Source organism: Mustela nivalis (genome assembly GCF_964662115.1).
Source record: "Mustela nivalis genome assembly, chromosome: 1".
Lineage (NCBI taxonomy): Eukaryota > Metazoa > Chordata > Mammalia > Carnivora > Mustelidae > Mustela > Mustela nivalis.
In genome coordinates this window covers 9,798,287-9,818,814 of record NC_139020.1, presented here as the reverse complement: position 1 = coordinate 9,818,814, position 20,528 = coordinate 9,798,287, and the positions used below count along the sequence as shown (strand labels likewise).

Genomic DNA, 20,528 nt, shown 5'->3' with positions numbered 1-20,528 from the left:
CCTGCGCCATGTTTCTGTCACATTGTTAACATAACAGGGTCGCTATGAGTCTTCAGTTTGCTGCTCCTACTTGGGAAACCTACAAAGGTGGGTTTGGTTGTCACTGTGTGGTCCCTTGCCCGTGACCTGCTTTTCAAACATAAGTTGGAATCAGGGGATGCTACCAACTCCCAGAGTTTCCTGAGTCTGGGCATGACTGGATCTTCTCCATGACTTCAAGAAAAAAAGCCGAGCGGGGGTACACAAGGTCAGGAACAATGGGAGTCACAGACTAGGCGAATGGCAGTAAGGGGATGGTGAATGAAATGCCATGTCCCGGGGGGGGCTGTCCCTGGTGGGTATGGTGGTTCCTTGTGGGGGTTCTTCCCACTCTGGGGCATTGAGGAAGCTGAGGCAGCACATGGGATGGTTCTAGCAAGTGACTGAGACACCCTGAGGCTGTGGCCAGGACCGCAGGAAACACTCCCACAGCTGGGGTGAGCACAGGGTGCGTGATATGGAGAGCCACGCCTGGGGACCCCACCGTCCCAGCAGCATCCCCACCATGAGAAGTGCCTCTGGGGGGCCGCCCCGCTAGCAGCAACCTCAGAGGCAGCCAGGAGCCTCTACTGGGCATGGAGAACATTGGCTGAGTTCGTCCTCTGTGCCAGGCACCCAGCACTGTCTCCTCCTGTCTCAGAAAGCAGCTCTCACTATTGTCTCCATTTTGCAGATGAGGAGACTGAGGTCCAGGGAGGCTCCGTAACTTGCTGAAGGCTTATGTGCCTGAACCACCAGACTCCTCTTGTTTTGCCCCCAGAGCCCAAATTCCTAACCACGCTGGCTTACAACCTGATCTCCCTGGATCTCGACCTCCAGGCATAGATTGAATGGCTCTCCCATCAGAAGAGAGAGTACGCATTTTCCACCAGGGACCTGATAGGGTTTGGAGGCACGCAGACCCTGGGCAGAACCCAGCCTCTGTGCTGGGGAAGGGTGTGGCTCTGGAAAAGAGTGTTACTCTTGGGTTTACTCAAAGATAGTCATTAAGTCACCGTGAAGACATCCTTCTGCAGACTAAACAACCCCACTGCTTTTTAAAAAAGTTTTCCTCACAGGAGATCTTTTTTTGGTACCGTCTTTCTATATTTACTGGTTTTCCCCCGGGAATTCTGCTGCCCTCCCATTCTCTATTTTAATCAGTCCTGTAATAAGATTCTGATCTGTGCCACAGAAAGAAAAAGGTCATTTTCATAGTTTTCATCTCTTGCCTTAACAAATGGACAAAAGGCCAGCATGGATGGTAATCAGCCCCTTGTGGTCTGCTCTGAGGCTCAGGCACTTTTTCTTGGTGCCCGGGCCCCCTCGTGTCCCGCACACATCCATTTACTGTTTGTTTCTGATCCTGTGCTCACTTCACTGTGCATTTGAGGAACAAGTCCTCAGCCTCCTGTGGCCCTGAAATGCTTCAAACACACGCTTGACTCAGCCCGATTTGCTTCTCTGCCCCCTAAGAGAATGCTCTAAAAGGAGTCCAGGGCTCAGAGACAGACTTTGAGGGATGAGTGTCAACCATAGATTTTTTTTCTCTCTGCAGCGGCCGCAGAGTCCTCTCTGACAGAGGTAGCCACATGTAGCCACACGTAGCAGTGCCAGGCCAACCCAAGGATTCTGAGATACCGTCCCCGGTGCCTCAGTTTACCAGCCCGGAAGGCGTGCCAGCCCCGATGGGGGGCCCACTTACTTCGAGGTTCTCGGGGTCCATCCACTGTGATTTTGATGGCTCTGTGGTAAGTGGCAACTTGGGGTGGATTGGTGAAAACGGTGATGGTCAGAGTGAAGCTCTTCCCTGTTGGAACACAAAAGGAAACACCACAAAATGAGCAGACGGTGGGTGGACCTGCCATGTCCGTGAATTTATGCTTCCCAGCCCTCAGACTGGAAAGCTGGTCCTTCTTCAGCACAAGTGAGTGGTTTTTCCAACACTTCCCTAGCTTCGGCTTTGCTTAGATTCTGAAGGGCACACCTCCTGTGTTGGTCTCGAAGCTCACACTTCACGTGGTTACACGGCTTTCGTTAAATCATCAATAAACAACACAGGATCAAGAGAGATTTGGTTTTGTTTTCTTTCGAGTCGAGACTCTAGGGAACATGGGATTGGATTGGCAGCTATCCACTCCCCCCAACTGTCTCCACGAGTAAAAGAAACCGTATCCATCCTTCCCTTCTAACATAGCATTAGGAAAGACAGAATTCCCGAGTTTGCAAAGAGGAGAAGTTAAAATTATTCCCTCTGTATTTCAAAAACACTAATTGTGGTTAATTGACTTTAAATATTACTTTTAAATGCTAGATGTTATTAGAGGCACTCAAGGGATTGGCCAGACAAAATTTATGGTCAATAAACGGACTTAACGATATGGAACTGACAGACTGAGATTCAATAAGGACTATAAACGTACACACACACGTGGATCTCCACCTAAACTGCTTACAGACACGCGTGGCATGCAACTGTGTTTTCATTACAGGTGTTTACCACTATGCTTTCGGTAACTTTAAAAAAAACTATTTAAAAATATATTTATAAGTTAGAATACAAGGGCTAAAATGTAAGTAAATAATTAATACAAATATACCAACGATTAATATTAATAATATAAGTAATAATATGTATGTATATTAAAAATTTAAAATATTTCTTCTTGGCCAAGCACTTTAGAGGATGAACTGCAGGTTTGAATGCTGACTAGCTGTCCTTTGGCAAGACCCCTCTGTGCCTCAGTGCCCTTAACTTGGAAGATGGGTACGCATAGCATGTTGTACCTTACAGCATTTGCAGGGAAGTTAAATGAGTTCATAGGAGTAAAATCATTAAAACGGTACCTGGGGCATGAAGGTACGTGTGAGAGAGAGAGAGAGAGAAAGAGAGAGAGAGTGTGTGTGTGTGTGTGTGTGTGTTGTGCCCACTTTTTGTTATTTTTCTTCTCTGTTTCTCAGAGTTCTCCAACAGGATTCTAAGGTTTGACTAAGCATGACGCGCAAACCGCCCACATCACGGCAGTGGGTTTCTGTTTAACAGTGTCTCCTCTTAGTTATGTAAAATGAAACAAAACCAAACAGAAATGAAAGGAAAACAAAACAGGCCCATTCATTCCCCTATCTGCTCCAAAGCTTCTTAAAAAAATCAACTTGCCTTCCTTGCTCAAGTTAGAGCAGAATACTTTCAACTGTCATGCATGTTTTAATACAAAAGAAAGCCACGAAAAAGGTTCAGTAAAAATACATAGGCCCTCCAATGGCATAGGGGTTAGGGGTGCCAACCTCTTCACTGTGGAAATTCCTGTATAACCTTTGACATTCCCCCTAAAGGACCATTAGCCTACTGCTGACCAGAAGATTCACTCACAATGTAAGCAGTCAATTATCACATATTTTGGATTTCCTATGTAGTATGTACAATGTTCTTACAATACAGTGTAAGCTAGAGAAAAGAAAACATCATTAAGAAAATTGTAAGGCAAATACGTCTACAGTCCTGTACCGCATTTATCAGAAAAAACCTGCATGTCAGTGGGCCTGCGTGGTTCAGCCCACGTTGTTTAAGGGTCAACTGCGTCATCTTTGGCTGCAGCAACCGAGTGATTCCTAATCATGAAAAGCGCCAGTGAACACTCCCCAAGGACCTGCACCGTATCTCCCGGGAAGCCTGTGATAAGAAGAACAGTGACAGGGCTCTTGGCTCAGTGGGTTAAAGCCTCTGCCTTCGGCTCAGGTCATGATCTCAGGGTCCTGGGATTGAGCCCCATATCAGGCTCTCTGCTCAGCAGGGAGCCTGCTTCCTCCTCTCTTTCCGCCTGCCTTTCTGCCTACTTGTGATCTCTGTCTGTCAAATAAATAAATAAAATCTTAAAAAAAAAAAAAAAAAAAAAGAAAAAGAACAGTGACAAACTGCAATTGGATGCTGAAATGGGCTTTGTCCAGCCTGGCTTTACAACCAAAGTCATGGCCGACCTATCTGCCTGGTGAGGTGAGGCTGCTTTCTGGGGAGGGGTGCCCACGGGCCCAAAGCACTGGAGAAGCCCGGGGGGTCCAGCCCCCAGACTACTCTTCCCATAGGCTGCTCTTCTGTCCCGGAACCCGGAGAAGATTCCCTTTGGGCTTTAGGGATTTGCCATCTTGAGAACATGGTTCACAGGTGGCTTCAGGAAGATGCTCCAGACCACCTCTCCCCTAGCATCTTGCCAAAGTAGGGGGTGGGCAGGAGGGACTGCACGTCAGGCCCAGAGAGCTGGGCACAGTGAAGTGGAGGTGGGCGGCACTTCCGGCAAGAGGGTTAGATGTGAGTTCTTAGAACTAATGATTTGACCTCTCCAGTCTCCTGGTCTGCAGAACAGGGGGTGCCGGACTTGTGGGATACCCACAAGGTCACCTACAACTCTGACTGTATCTTCTGACTTTGCAGCCCTCCCGGCGTCCACGTTCATGGGCACACGTGCGCTTCCTCAGTTGCCTGGGCTGCTGTCGCAAACCGGCAGAGACCCACAGGCTGAAGGCAACAGAATTCTATGCACCCTGTCACACTTTTGGAGGCTACAAGTCCAAAATCAAGGTGTTGGCTGGGCCACGCTTTATCTGAAGGCTAAATCCTTCAGATAAACTAGGGGAGATAAACTAGGGGAGAATCCTTGCTGGCCTTGCTCCAGTGCTAGTAGTTCCTGGCAATTCTTGGTTTTCCGTGGTTTGCAGCCGCATCTCACAGTTTTTGCCTCTGTTGTCACATGGCCTTTTTCCCCGTGGGTCTTCGGTCTCCAAATCAAGTTTTCTTTATAAGGATACTGGTCATTGGAGTTAGGGCTCACCCTAATGCAGGATGCCCTCGTCTTATTGATTACAGCTGCAAAGCCCCTCTACCAAAATAAGGTCACACATTCCATGGTTCCTGGTGCACATGATTTAGGGAACACTATTCAACCTAGTTTGAGTTCGTACACCAAGTGTCTTAAGAGTTCCAGTCTTGGCACTGTGGGTCACAACTGCTCTATGGGCAACTGTTCTTTTTACCTCCTGAAATGGGTCCCACTCCTGTGGAAGCCTTGCTGTAATCACCCTATTCTTGGTTTCCTAAATGACAGGAGAGAATTATCATCTTCATAATACCGGCATTTTTAGGTTTGTGTAGGACTTAGAACCTTCCAAACACATTCTCACATACTTTTGCATTTGATGCTCATAACGTTCTTGTGAAATAAACGAGATAGATCTTATTGTTCCTGGTTGACAGGTAGCAAAGCCAAGGCTCAGAGATGTTAAGCCATTTGCCCAAAGTCACACAGCTTGTATACACAGCAGAACCCAGATGTCTCAGCTTTACACCCACTGTTCTTTGCATTATTGTCATGGGATCCCAAATCTCTACTTGCAAACTCAGTGACACCAGCACCAGGAATCCAGACTCTTGGTACTTTTCCCATGCTCCACCACCGCTCAAAAATTTGAATGTATGGATGCCTGGGTCACTTTTTCGGTTGAGTGTCTGCCTTCTGCTCAGGTTATAATCCCAGGGTCCTGGTATCAAGTCCCACACCGGGTTCCTTAGTTAGCAGGGAGCCTGCTTCTCCCTCTGCCCCTTCCCCTCTTTGGCTCTCTCTCTGATAAATAAACAAATAAATAAAATCTTAAAAAAAAAAAAAGTGAGTATAGCCCCGGTGGCTTCCCTATACTCAGAATGTGCTTACAGTTAACTGTAAGCCTGGTTATAATGCAAGAGCAGCTTCTCACCAAGCTGAATTTACACTCCTGGCAGCTGAGCGTTGAATGCCGCCCCCTGGTTAACCACAGATTGGCCTCCTTAATCAGGAATGAAATTCAACCAAAGTGAATATTTGTGAAATTGGAAATTGTTGCTCATAATTATAATTCCATCATTTTATGTCCATCCTTTTATGGGCAGTCCTACAAACCGTCCGCCCAGCACAAGCTACCAGCTAGAGCCAAAGTTCTGGCCCCAGTGATGTGGTTCAGGAAGATGGAGATATTCTGGTCGCTTCCCTCACAATGGGCTCTTGTTCACAGCCTTGCGCACCAGGACATCTGCTTATTACCTGACAGACGGAGGTAATAAGTGATGACATTTGGTTCACAGGTGGGTGTGACGTTTTCCCACTCCAGGAAACTCTGCCTTCCACTTTCTCGTGCTCTGCGACCCGCCCTGGCACCGGGTGCTTGGTAACTGGGGCCAGTGGGCCAGTGGGTACATGGGACTGACCCACTGAGCTCCAGGACCCTTCCACACTCTGCTGCCCAACCACTTCCTGGCCCATTCCTGTTGAGACTCAGCCCTTCTTGGCCGGCCCCTGCAGAAGAGGTAGCCACACCCCAGAAGCACACGCGTTATTCGCCAAATTCCCTCATGAAACTGACCTATGGGCCTGGTATTTTAAGTGCGGGGGTGTGGAGGGTGAAAAACGCTCAGGTGTTTTTCCCAGTGAACTGCAGTCGGAACAGTAGGTCAGAGTGCAGGCCGGCTCAATCACAGCCACCCCAAGAGTGGACCAAATGCAGGACCACAGGCAGCGGCAGGAGGATGCTGCTGCCGTAGAGGTTCACCCTTGCAGCCTGGAGACAGTCCTTGCCAGGAGAGGCGCCAAGGCTCCCCGCAGCCCTGGCTTTGGCACCGGGAGACAAGCTGGGGCCTTGGCCAGCGCACACGTGACCCTGGGTGGGCTACAGCTCTGGGTCCCCCAGGGGGCAAGCTTCAGGGTTACAGGTGTCCAGCATGGGGATTTGGGAGCTAAAGGGGTGGGGGGCGCTGAGACCTCCCTTCTCAACCCTCATGGAGACCTAACCCCTAGTCCAGAGAGCGGCCTCTGCTCTGGCCCATGGTTGGGTTCCAGAAGGAAACGATTTAGAAGGAACTGAATAAGGTGGGGGGACACGGCAAGGGACAGAAGGGCTCCCTGACACCCCAAAACAACAGAAGATAAGGCACTGATTATACAATCTGGTGGCCCTGGGAATATATAGAGGGCTAGGTCTGGTCCCAGACCCTCAAGCCAAAATGCCCGTGTCTTAAATCTCTGCCACTTGCTAGCTGTGTGACCTTGGGCCAGTTACTTAACCCGTCTGGGCCTCTGCTTTGTCATCTGAGAAATGGGGCTAATACCAGTCTTTCCATCTCACAGTGCCATTATGCAAGTGAAATAAAATAACGAGTCAGCAAGTATTAGTTAAATTATCGTTAGAGACATGAGAAACGTGATTCTGCAACGACTGAGCCTTGGGCAATCCCAGGAGGAGTAACAGGTGAGGAGGGGTCCTGGGGTCTGACCAGGGGGTGGCAGGGTGTGCAGGCCAGTGCTGGGGAGGAGGCACCCACAGAGCTCCACCAGGCTCCTTCCCTAGAAATTCCAGCAAACCCAGGCAGAGCGCGCAGGGCAACCAGCAGGACAGCAGAGCGAGGCCTACAGCCCCATCAGGGAGAGACTGCACGTTTAACTCGAAGGTCAAGTTCACTCCGGCCTGCCAGCTGGCGATCTTGGCGAGTCACAGCCGTGGCTGGCTGATCCGTCTTATAAAGAAGCTGGGCCCAATGCTCCCCAGCCGAGCCTGTGGCCTCCCCTAGACGCCAGCTTGTTCGTCCAAGTGCAGGACAAAATACTGCCTGCTTTATTTAGTTGGGAAGAAGGTCACGGGTGAGTCCTCGCAGACGCTGGCGGCCCTGACCCGCGCTGCAAGGCAGCCCTTGTGCTGCGCGCCGGGTCTCCCTGCGCCTGCGGGCCCTGGAGCTGGTGAACTCTGACAGCCGACTGTGGTCTCATAAAGCCGTGGCTGGACACGGCAGTTCCGCATGGCCCAGGCGCCCACTCCACTTCCTCACCACATCTGGGAAGTGGCTAAACCTCAGAACTGCTCCCCAAAGGGCTGAGGGCGGGGAGGGGAAGAAGACGCATAAAGGCCACTCCAATTCCTCTCTAGTCCAGAAGTCAAAGAGCAGGGGGCGGGGGGAGGGGCTGTCTGGTCACAGCAACGTCCCCCTACTCCAGTGGCATCAGGGGCGACTTTCCAACTATCCCCCAGTCCTATTGCAACTGTCCCTCCCAGGGTTTGCTCCTGGGGAGCCAAGCCCCCTGCTGGGGCTCTTCAGCAGCTGGGCTGTCCTTGGGGTCCATTTGGACCTGTGAGTCATCTTCTCCTTTTTGGGCAGTTTCGGTGGGATGTGAAACTTGCCCTTTGTCACGCAAGGGAAGGCTGTAGGCACAGAGGACCGTCTGCGTGGGGGGTCATAGAGCCGGGAGGCCCCAGCACAGTTCTCACACACGCGTGCATCGCTGCAGGAAAGCCGGTTGTGTTCACACACTTAAAACACGGCAGGCAGCGAGTCAGGAAAAATCAAAGGAAAAAAGAAAAAAACAAAACAAAACAAAACAAAAAAATGCATTTTTTGAGAAAAAAGACAGGCTGTGAAGGCCCTGGTTTGGCCCTTCGCAAATTCTGGAAATCCCAACTGATTCTGAAATGTTGCCGGAGGCTTTCTCCTTTTACCGTATAGATTGTGCCCGACTTCCTTTTTCATCAAGGATAACTGAGTGTGAAAATGAATGCACCCTCAGGGCCCAAGGGGACAGCTGAAATATTTTTCACAAAATATTTTTAATTTACATGTCTCACTTTTCCACTGGAACAACCAACCTAAGGGCCAAAATTCATGCTTTTGCTCTCTGTCCATTTCGTCATCCAAACACATACCACGACTTTTGACAGTCCAGCTGTATCGTTGTTTATTTGGGGATTTCTGAAGAGGGCACAAATCCTTCAAGTGGCACAGAAATTTCCTACTTTCTCTAAACTGAACCGAAATCAAGATGTTGGTGTGTGCCCAATTCCGTGCAAAGGGCCCCCTATGATTGCGGATGTGTTTATGTAACTGTACCTCCATCCACATGGGCAACATGTAGGCGGGAGGCCCATTCTAATGGCACCTCCAACCCCAAAGTCTACTGACAGAAGCTCAAAACACAGAACTCAGTTTTTCATAAAAAACAGCATTTTTTTTTTTTTTTGAACAATGGATTGTTTGAAAAAGTTGGTTTACTTAACAGAAAACCAAAAACATGCAAAACATTTTCTCTGGAGATGTTCTATTAAAAACAAGCTGAGGACAGGGACAACATCTTATTAATCTTTGTGTCTTCTGTTCCAAGGCAGTACAAAATGTCTGATACCTGGATCAATGAATTCTTCCATAAACTTTCGGTTCTGACAGCTGGTTCCTTATGATATCTGATTTCACTTTGAAAGCATCACTTGCCTTTTTCTGTGGCTCGGGTGTGAGCTCAGCTTTACCAAAGGAATGGGGGACGAGGTTTCTTCAGGAGTAGGTACCAAACCACAAGGGGCTATGATGGTCATGTGACCTTGCACACTCTTCCCGAGATTTCACAGTCCCTCGCTAATCTTCCCTTTTCTTTTGGTATCAGAGTTGCTGAATATTTTGGTGGAAGAATCGGGCTTTAATCCTTTTAGCCCAAACACTTCTAAGACCCTGAATTTACAGCTCTCTTTAGGCCAAGGCCACACCTGCTGCCAGGAGAGCCGTCTGGTTGGTGGCCCAAGTTCCCCGGCGGAAGTTGAGCTAGAAGCTAACATAGGACAGGTGATCAAAGTGGCCTCGTCCTAGCCCGGATTCTGTTTGTGTGATGGTCCAGTGGCTCAAGTACACAGCCCAACACCACACTGGTGCTACGAAGAGGTCTAGGCGTGGACACAGAAAGCAAGGCAGCGCTGGGGTCTTCTGTGCCTGCCACCAGCCTTTTAAACCACACAGCGGCTGCTTCCTAGGAAGCATGAGGTCAGGTGGGTGTGGAGGCTAAGACAGAAGAAGAGGTAAGCCCCAGGCAAGGCTGGGGGTGTGGTAGGCAGGGCCTGGCAGGAGTGGACTCTGGGCACAATTACCAAATGAGCTTTCTGCAAATTGGGTATGCACTCATCTGAGGCTGCCTGCAGGGAGAACTGGAAGTTCTCAGTCCCTGAACCCCTAGGCATCCTTTCCCTTCTTCCGTCTACAATCTGCCTATCTTCCTACAATTTGTATCCAGGTATGTCCCGTCTCTGCTGCAATACAAGTTGGTGGCTCTTCATTTCCCTGGGAGCAGACCAAAATTCCCAGTGTGGATGGATGTCAAGGTCCTGAGCAGCTCTTTGGGTCTCATCCTGCTCCAAGATCTTCCCCAGAAGGCTACCCAAGCATCTCCTAGCTCCTGGACAGACCAGGCGTTCCTCCCCACCCTAATTTCTCTGCTTGGACACTCTTCTCAATGCCTTCACCTGGATACTCTTCCACACCCTAAACTCTCTCAACTGAGATGACAATATACATCGCGCACATCTGATGAACGACTGAATAAAGAATGAATGAGGTACCCTCATCCAGTGACCTTTGGGGGTGGGGGTCGGTTCTCAGAAAAAAGCGATGGACATTATACTTCCCTGATTGGAAGGGTCCAAAGCCTGTGTGAGACTCACCAATTAAAATGGAAAACACAAGGTCCTGCCTGTGTCAAAAGGTCCAGCAAATGTCTGCGGCAATAATCATAATACTACTATCGTATTTATTTATGAATATTTATGAAACTCCTACTGCATCTCCAGCACTCTCATTTTACGAGGTTCTTTGCAGGGTAACAGAATTCCTTGTATCCAGGAGTGGACACTGGAAAACAGCTTCCTTCCTAATGTTCTTATTCAGGGACTCACAGGCTGATTCCACCCGCTCTTACCCAGCCTCCCCCCAGCACTTCTCGCTGCAGAGGGAAGGAGCACACTGAGATGTGGTTCTTCCTGAGTCCTGCCACACTGACATTATCTTGTTTCAATCATCCTGATAACCTTCCAAGTGTGTATGAAAGGCACCATTGCACCTACTGCACAGATGGGGAGACTGAGACTAGCACCTCTTAGCAAGTCCTGCAAGGGCATCCACTTCTCATACATGCCATGCTACCTTTCAAAGACCCACAGAATCATCACAGCTAGACGTGTATGTTCTATGCTATCATTAGGAATCAGAGGACCCCTGAATGGGAGACAATGGCTTTAGTATCATCAGAACCCATGGATTTGGATAGAATGCAAGACGCCAGCATAGTAAGAGACCTTTCCAAGTCAGAGCCAGATTAATGAATTCCCCCATTTATAGATGGCCAAAAGAAAAAGTGCAAGGATGTTCACTTGCAGTTTCTGAAAATGCTGATCCAACCTTCAGATGGCTTCCCATGGAACAGCTAGGATGTCCTTAAGCACAGTCCAAGGCAGGCTGCCGTGAGACTACCATAAAACTCCCTAAACCTGGGTGGAGTCAGCAATTACCGCGCAGGAAGAATGTGATGCTGCTGGGTGCCAGCCTGCGGAGCCCAGCGACAGGACAAAGGGATTATTCTGCTTCATTGTGAAAATGCAGTGTTTATTGTTAAAATACAGTTGGGAATTAAAGGGGCATGTATGAATCATAAATATTTGCATGCCATTAATGTTTGGACAAAAGACTTGGAATGGCTACGTTGGGAGAACTTCTTTTCCCATGAAAAACAGTGCTTCATATTACAGGACATATTTAATTTCGTCTCTGCCATCGCTAATCTGAAATCTCAGCGCCCGCTGCGTATAACTCTTTCGCGACCTAAGAACTTTATGCGGCGGAGGAGCGAGGGCAAGTGTTGATGGTCCCTTCCTGGAAAAAACTCATCTGTTTGGATAAACAAAAAAGCAGGTTCCCATTGTTGTTACCAGCTCACAGAGTTTCCACCGCCACCTCTACCGCGTCAGTGTCCCTGAAGCAGATGAACCATGTAAAGTAATAAGGCTTATCGTGGGTCTTAGGGCAGGTCCTTCTCCCTGCACAACCCCCACCCCAGCCCCAAGGACAAAGCCAGAATCAGGCTCAGAAAGGTCGAGTCACTTGCCCACGGATGCACAGCTCTGTGCCAGTGTTCTCAACGAGGGGAGGGGGCATCCCTCCACCCCTGCTCCCACCCCCGAGGACTTTTGGCAATGCCTGCAGACATTTGTGGTTGTCGCAACTGGGAGGGGGACATGTTATTGGCTCCTGGGCTGAGGCCAGGGATCCTGGCCCCGCGACAAAGAAACACCAGCCCTAAATGCTGCTAGCGTTGAGGGTGAGACCCTCGCCTCAGTCAGTAGAGAATCCAGTCAAGCCCGCATATGTAGGAACCATGAGACTACAACGCTTAGGGAGCAAGAGTCCTGGGGTAGTCGCTATTTGAAGATATTTCATGAGAAAAACCACTCGGCACCAGGCACGGGTGATATCACAAGGTGCCTTTCTAGGTTTTGAAAATTCTGGGGATTCCACCTCTTGGGAGTTGCGGGCGTGTCTCCCAGGGTGCTTGGGTCTCAGTTACCACCGCCCTGCCCCCACGCATGCCCCAGCTGTTCTTGAGCTCTGGCCCTGGCGACCTTTACTCCCAAGCGCATGTAGGGACAGCATGTGGGCTCTGTGCAGTCCCCAGCACAGATGAGGCCGCCAAACTCCCATTCCCTTTTTTTTTTTTTTTTTAAGATTTTATTTATTTATTTGAGAAAGAGACAGTGAGAGAGAGCATGAGCGAGGAGAAGGTCAGAGGGAGAAGCAGACTCCCCGTGGAGCTGGGAGCCTGATGCAGGACTCGATCCGGGAACTCCGGGATCATGACCTGAGCCGAAGGCAGTCGTCCAACCAACTGAGCCACCCAAGTGTCCCCAAACTCCCGTTCCGATAACTAGCTTTCTCACATTATTTGACACACACTGTAGCTCCATGCCGAATCGGGGAGATGGCCACTTCACTGAGGGGAGCGAAAAGAAGCGGGTGTATCCATGGGGCAGGAGAGTTAGGTGTGGGGCTTCCCGTGCAGGGTAAAAGCAAGCAACCAAACAAAAACCAGAGAAAGCCCTCACGGCAAAAGGTATTTGAGAAATTCAACCCGCAGCAGATGTTACCTGGATGTGAGAAGCAGCCCGGGAGGACTCACTGGACTTTTTTCAAACCACCTTTGCCTGACACTTCAGTGTGGGAAACAAGAGAGAGCAGATGTGTTGGGGCGGGTGGGAGAAAGCTCTGGAAGAATCCACCTGTCTGTCCGTGGTACCTGTAAACCCAGGGCCATCTCAGAGACGGCCAGCAACTTGGGTCCCTTCTCTTGCCCTTCTATATGTCCCACACACACACTTTTTTTTTTCCCCCCAGGTGTGCAGACCAAGCCCTTTCCAACATCTGCAAGGTATGTATGTCAGGGATGCCTGCCAGGACTTGGCTTTTCCCACTCTTCAGTTTGAGTGAACACTGGCCATTCATATCCCTCTGTGTTCCTGGACAGGGGATCTGGGGTCCCGGACTGAAGCCCCACGGGGCGTGGTGCTGAACCCCGAGAAGCCAACAGGATCCTTTCATTATTTCTAACCATCCCTGTGGACCTGTATCTGTGGGACATTCCTGGGGGAGCATCTGCCTTGGGGGGAGTCTTCCAGGAAAGGCTTCTCCTGCTATGTGGCCCACCCCACCTTTGGCCTCTTCTGGCCCCCACTACCACATCGCCCCATTCTGGATGTTAGTGTTTGGAGATGGGGGTGATTCTATGTGGATAGAACACTGGTATGTTTTTTTTATCCTTAAATTAAGATGTAAGGGGCGCCTGGGTGGCTCAGAGGGTTAAGCCTCTGCCTTCGGCTCAGGTCATGATCCCAGGGTCCTGGGATCGAGGCCCACATCAGGATTTCTGCTCGGCTGGGAGCCTGCTTCCCCCTCTCTCTCTCTGCCTGCCTCTCTGCCTGCTTGTGATCTCTCTCCCTGTCAAATAAATAAATAAAATCTTTAAAAAAAGACTTAATACTCACAGATGGTTTCTAATTTTATTTTTTTATTTTCTGTGTACTTTTTAAATGTACGTGTTTCATGCATTTTGTAAAGAGGCAGAAAGTGAAGGTAGAGGGGCAAGGAAGCGATTTCATGACTTCTTACGAATGAGTGTGATGTGAGCAGAGGGTTCTCAGTCTCGGCAGGACTGACGTTTCAGATGGGTAACCGTGCTGTCAGGGGGTTTGTCCTAAGTACCCGGGGTGTCTAGTAGAATCCCTGGGCTCCACTTCACTAGATGTCCCCAGCAGTCCCCGATCCCAGCTGTGACAGCCAAACCTGTCTGTAAGCTGTTGACAAGCGTCCTATGGGAGCCCAAATCACCCTAGCCGGGAACCACTCAGAGAGACCACCATCAAAATCGGCAAGCAGACAGACCGACAAAATACCAACTGTGAACTGCCGTGAGGTTTCCAATGGGACCATGAAGGCAGAGCATCTGGAAAGACCCAGCGGAGCAGGTCCTGGAGACACACCATTTAACAGGGCAGACAAAGCCTTATTATGAGATGAGTTTAGGTCAGCTCCTCATTAATTCTAAATAGATAAATGGATACTGATTGTACTCCACACAACGGTTTCATGTAAGAATGAAGGAAAAACATCTGTGAGGACCCAAAACCACGGCCTTGAGCAAAGTGAATGTTTCCACCTCGAAAAGGCCCATCCCTTCTTGCCTCTTGCCTAGATCTGGTAAGTGCACAGATTACCGACGGTGCTCACGCCGCCCTGTTCCTGTGCATGGCCTTTGTTTCAGCCCAGGAGAGTCTCCTTTGTTTGCCCACGGTGACTCAGGGAGGGCCACACAGTGCCCGTGAGAATGCCCGCCAGCCCTCCCAGGAACCAGACCCAGGCTTTTCCTTGGGTTGGGAGGCTGGGGGAGTTGGCAGGGATCTGTGATTCGTGTCTCCTGTGCATTCATAAGGACGGTCTTAACTCTCCAGGTAGAAACCGGGATTAATCTAAGTTGAAAAAGAAGTGGCAAATTTACCTAACATCTTCCTGGAGAAAAACACAGGTTACGTAGCTTCTAAACAAACGCATCTTCACCCACGAAATCACAAGACACACGTTTTTGAACCTGGCAGCTGAAAGGCCACGGGCCTCTCTCCAAGAAGCTTGTTGGGATCGCTGCAAGGTTTGGGGGTCCTCAACGACCTGCAACACTCCCCGGAGACAAGTTCAGTGACAACAGACTTCCTACGGATCCACGCCCAGTGTAGGCCAACAGGGTCTGGGCCACATGTCTGAGTCCCAAATCCATGCAAGGCAAAGCGTATGCCAAGGAGAGCTCCATTTTGGACAGTTCAGTCAGACTGTGTACACTCTGCCGGGTGCGGGACTCACTGGTGAAGGGGGACAGACCTTGCCAGGAATCCACTAAGGTGTGCGTATGAAATACAAATCTCGAGGAACAGCACTTCATCCCTGACACCCCACGAATGAACAGATAAAAGCAGCGTATTTGGAAGTGTTCCTACGAACACTCAGTCCACGCTGCTCACTTATTAATTTTTGTCAATTGTATCATTTAGGCTTCAGTGAGAAGATGCGATTAGCATTCATTTAGTCCCAAAGATAATTTGGCCCAAGAAGACTTCTCAGTGGGAGGACGGATAGGTGAGCCCGTGTGTACACACATACCCACCCCCCCGACACACCGACTGAAAGTCCAACAGATCCTCCAAAGCCACAGAACCTCCACTGACAGGACACGACTCCTTATAAATATCCGTTTACTGATCTGGACTCATTTCATAACCAACAGAAAGAGAACGGTCACCAGACAGTATACCCTCTCTCGTTTCTGACAAGTAATTTTTCTTTAAAAAAAAAAAATGAGACAGACTCTGCTCCTCCATAACCCATCTTCTCCACCCTCTCTCGCCCCTTGCCAACCAGCACAAAAAAGAAAATACAAAACTGATTTATTACAACCAGAGCAGCATTGCAGCCGTTGGCCGGTTCACTGTTTATGTCTATAATGCTTGCTGCTGAAACAGGAAGCTCTAAAAATCATTCAACCATTATTTCTCTCAGAGGCTCTTTCTGATTGATAGTCCTTGGTCTCCACCGAAAGCAACGGCCCTGACCAAACGCAAGCTGGCCGGCATGGAAGGGGCAACCGACCACCAACTCTGAAATAGTATTCATACCATTATGAATGCTGTCTGACACTATCGGAGATGTCTGGCACTTCATAAAATCAGCAAGAAAACTATGAAGAGATAGATTGTGAAACTATGTTCCAGGCACAAGCAGTTTCCAAGAGAGCTTTCCTTCCTGGTCCTCGCCATGGTATTAGCAGAAACCAGGACTGCCAGGGGTAGTGGCTGGGGGTAGGGAGCTACTTGCTTTGAGAAAGGACTGCCACCCTTTTATTGGCAAAAGGGAAACAGAATGAGAAACCTGATCTCTAAAGATGAATTCTCCATCAGATCAGGGACATCAGCTTTCGACCTGCCATCCAAAGGAATTATTTGCTGGGGCTGCCTGGGGCTTGGTGTCTCCGAAGCTGGTCTTTTTTCATTGTTGTTGCTTTTAATCATGTCTTTTTCCGGTATTTTCTCCAGGAGATCTGATTGCTAGCTTTATTATCTTGAATGCTGCCCATGGAACAGCTCTGGGGTTGTCAGAGCAATTTTTCCTGCCCCTCATTATGGGACTCTAGGATGGAAGGGAGAATGACTTGGGTCCTATGATAATACTGTGAGTCATTCCGACCATTTCTTAGTAACAACCACTCCATAAAGACATGTCTCTTTTCGTGCAGAACACCAGGACAGTTCAAATGGACTTTCCCTCCATCTCAGCCATAGCCTTTCACTCATCTGAAAGCCACCTCCCCATACTGTTCCTCAACTACTGCAAAATCCTGTAAGAATGAAACTGCCTTAAGTAACAAACATTACACAAATATGCAATAACCCAGATTGTGACGGGGTAAATATTATGTCTGGGAAGACATCCATAGCAAGAACACGATGAAGGAATTTCATTTTTTAAAAGCATTGGAAAGGGGAACTATTTTGAAAGCGGGAGGTCAACAGGAACAGAAATTCCTCCAAGGAATGAAACCCCATTCTAACCGACGGGAGAACTCCCAGACCTCCTGGGGCTGAGGGTGGACTCACGCTGCAGCTCTGCAGGGGTGTGTGTGACGAGAGGGACAGGTGAGGGGTAAGGGGAGCTTAGGCATTCACTAGAGAAGGACTGCATGTGTGCATACCTGATGGCCTTTGGGAGGTTTGGACCAGCAGTTTGAATGGGATCATTTTCCTAATTAGAGAAATCCGGTCCTGGCTATAATAAAAGCAGGTGTTACCAAAACACACAGGGTACAAGAAGGATGTCCACCTTGTCTGTTCATTTATTCACATTCCACTTAACTACTCGGTGCAGCCCAGTGCGAGGCCAGCCCTCCATGGTCAAGGCAAAGTTCCAAATTCACAGATGCTCGGCTTTGGGGCGGTGGCCCGTGGATCCCAGAAGGTCCACAAATGAGCCCCAACAGTCCTGGAAACTGAAAGTGTGCATGAAACTCTGGGTAGAAGGGCCCATGCATATTTTTCCCCCCTTGGGAGAAAAGGATTTTCACAATTATCTATGATGTTCCCAAAAGATTAAAAAATCATATTCTTAGGAATTAGGAGGAAATTTGCACTGGATTCTCTTCCCCCTTCATGATGTGGTTGATGATACGGTCTGGTAGATTTCCTCTTTGGTTCTAAAATGAATTAACTAGAGCCGTTTCCCCTGATTAATGGATTCCTTTCCAACTGATTATGTACTACAACAGCGACAGCAGCACTCCCAGTTCTCCCTGCTAAAATTTCTTCAGTGTCTCTCAGCGGCAGCCATGAGACGCTTTCTTGTAACTGAAAATACCAGTGATAACCTGCCTCGATTGTTGACATCAACTGACATAAGCTACTCCTAATTAACTTTGCCCAAGAGAACTTCTTTTGATCCTGAACTTCAATGTTCCGGGGGGTGAGGGCCGGTTCTTCAGAACGTGTGGTTTAAGTGCGAAAGTCCTGAACAACGATCTGTGTGCTCGGCATCACCTCTCACCCCCGGGGGGCTGCCCACTCCTCCTGCCCTGCAAGGACAGAGTCCAGCCCTATGGAGACACTAAATCAAGAGGGAGCAAACCCTAAGGGGAAAGTATCCCCTGTATGAAATTTAAATGGGCCAGGAGAAAAAGGAGGGAAGGGGGAAACAGGCAGACAGTTCAGACATGAAGCCTTCACCAATATTTTTCAGGGGCCAATGTTGTCAGCAAGGCCCTAAAAGCCGGATGGGCAGGTTTTCCCGGTTGCAGGCTGAACTTGAGGTTATAAGTTGTGATCCTGGAGAGGAGCCAGGACCCAGACAAATCAGTTTTGTCGACCAGAGAAAAACCCTTCCATGTTTTCCAAACTCCACGGGCTAGCAGCAGCAAAAGAAAAGGGAGTTTCTTTCTCTGCCCTTCCTTTAGAACTGAGAACCAAGCCCTTTTGAGAACCATGGGATCAGTGCTGTTTGACAGAATGCGAACCTGGCATTGAAATGTTTGGATGAGCCGACAGCCAGGACCTTCTCGGCCACGGTGGCGTGTTGATGCCAATGACGTGTTTTCAGGCACATTTTCAGAAACAGAAAATGAAACAGTAAATAGTCTTACGATCGCTTCATAAAACATGATGAAACTTTTAAAGGACAAGATTCAGGGAGGAAGATTAAGACTAATTGTCAAAATTAGTGAGAATCCTCTGTTCTCTTCATAATGGGAAGCAAATTGAAAAAAAAAAAATCTGGCAGGCTTTGCTGTTGACACTTACACTCAAGAGAGTAAAATCAAGTTGTATTTTATGACTGGAGAGAGATCATGAAACACAGTCCAATGGGCCTCCTGACGGCTCATTTTGTTTTGTAGTACTGACCAAAAAAACAAAAACAAAAACAAAACAAAGCCAAAAAAACCCCTACAAACAAACAGAAAAACAACCCACTCAAGACCAACAATACGCAGAGTAACCAGAATCGGGTCAAACATGGAATTAGGGTTCCTGTATTTTGGATTGCTTACGATCACTCCCAGGAAGCAGAACCCGTTCAAAACAGATATTGTCCATTTTTGGCATTTTCATCAGTTTTCTCGTTCCAGGTTATCTGAAGACAGCCTGGCCTTGGTCATTGCTATTTTACTCTTTGGGTTTTATGCAAACTGTAGGGCATACTGGCACGAATAAGGCAGCCAACTGCAAACAATCCACACCTTGGGGAAACAGTTCACTGTTACCCAAGTAAACACAAGGCACCTCTATTAGTCACCCACTCAAAACAGAAATGGCCAATGAGGGACCAGAGCCCAGCCCTCCATGCCAGAAAAGGAAGCACGCTGCTTTCAAAATCCCAGTCTTTATTATCGCCGACTTACTGCACACTGCCCCAAAGCCCTACAGCTCTTCTCATGGGAAAGCTTCACAGGCACCATCCCTTCCTGGTTCCCAAACTTCTCTAACCAAAGCCTGACACGGGGTCTTTCATCGATGCACACTACGACGATAGGACTTTCCCTGGAAAGGCAACCCAAGGGGGGTCTCAGCCATCATCCCTAATGGAATAAAACCACAAGAACTGAATTAAGATTATCAGCTAGGCTGGTAGGCAGAGGCCAAGCAATTGGGGCCTTTGTGTTTTATTGGCTTCTCACCTGCTCTGCCAGCTCCTCATCTGAAGCCTTCAAGATGTTTTCCAAACACACATCTCTGAATCATAACGTGAATTCCATTTACGGAAAGGCGGGGACTTTTAATATAACAAATGAACCCATTTAATGACTTTATGCTTTCATATGTTATAGGATCTCTCCTGCTTTCAATAAGTGGATATAATTTTCTTTGTATTACCCTATTATTAACATAGTTAGTATTATGAACATATATTTTCAGTCACGTTATAAGTTTCGTTTTTTTTTTTTTTTTTTTTTTTTTTAATTTTCTCCACCTAGGATTCTCTTTTGAAAATACTGTGGGCGGCTAAGACTGCAAAAAGGAAGGTCCTTTTTGCAACACACATTTAACTCTTCCCCTCTTTGACTAATCAAACACAGATTTTCTTGTATTTTTGAATGTCTTTATAAAGAGTAATGATTAGTCTTATATTTCAATGTCCACTGGTTATGCTTTACTTTTTTTTTTAATACGAGAGTCATCTGATGTTCATGTATTTATCATGCCTTTTTTTTTATTATACTCAAAATATCTTTTATTCATTAGCTTATTCAATATATATTATGAAAATGAAATTTTCAAAACTCTCCTTCCCCCTTCCATTAAACTTCTAGTACTTAATGCTATTTATAAAATACAACTTCAGTTCTTACAATACAGAGAAAACACAATATTTGAAAATAACTGGAAACCAGAGGAGATTACGTGCCAAAATTCCTCTCTCTGCTCTAATACTTTAGTAACAGGCACAGAAAAATAAAACCACACATGTGAACTGCCCTGACCCAACAGTTCCTTTGGGTAATCCAGTCTCGAACAGATCAGTACTAAATTGTTAACTGGGTCTGACCACTCCCCCAAATAATAAGAAGGCATCCATATTACATGTGACAGGAAGGTCATAAATGTCATCACATTTGCCA

General features: G+C 48.0%; 1 protein-coding gene and 1 long non-coding RNA gene across 17 annotated transcripts in view; one reads left to right on the top strand and one right to left on the bottom strand.

The window, feature by feature from the left end:
- The window catches only part of RUNX1 (RUNX family transcription factor 1), a 264,361-nt gene that overhangs the window by 62,865 nt on the left and 180,968 nt on the right, over nucleotides 1-20,528 (bottom strand). For all 16 annotated transcript variants that reach the window (XM_082722945.1, XM_082722947.1, XM_082722946.1 and 13 more), the window contains one exon: nucleotides 1,724-1,828. In XM_082722945.1, the coding sequence (XP_082579071.1) occupies nucleotides 1,724-1,828 (105 nt within the window). The remainder of the gene's footprint in view (nucleotides 1-1,723; nucleotides 1,829-20,528) is intronic.
- Nucleotides 4,677-10,514, top strand: LOC309860749. The gene is made up of 3 exons (XR_014309601.1): nucleotides 4,677-6,207; nucleotides 7,164-7,284; nucleotides 10,077-10,514. It is a non-coding gene; the product is annotated as an uncharacterized lncRNA (long non-coding RNA).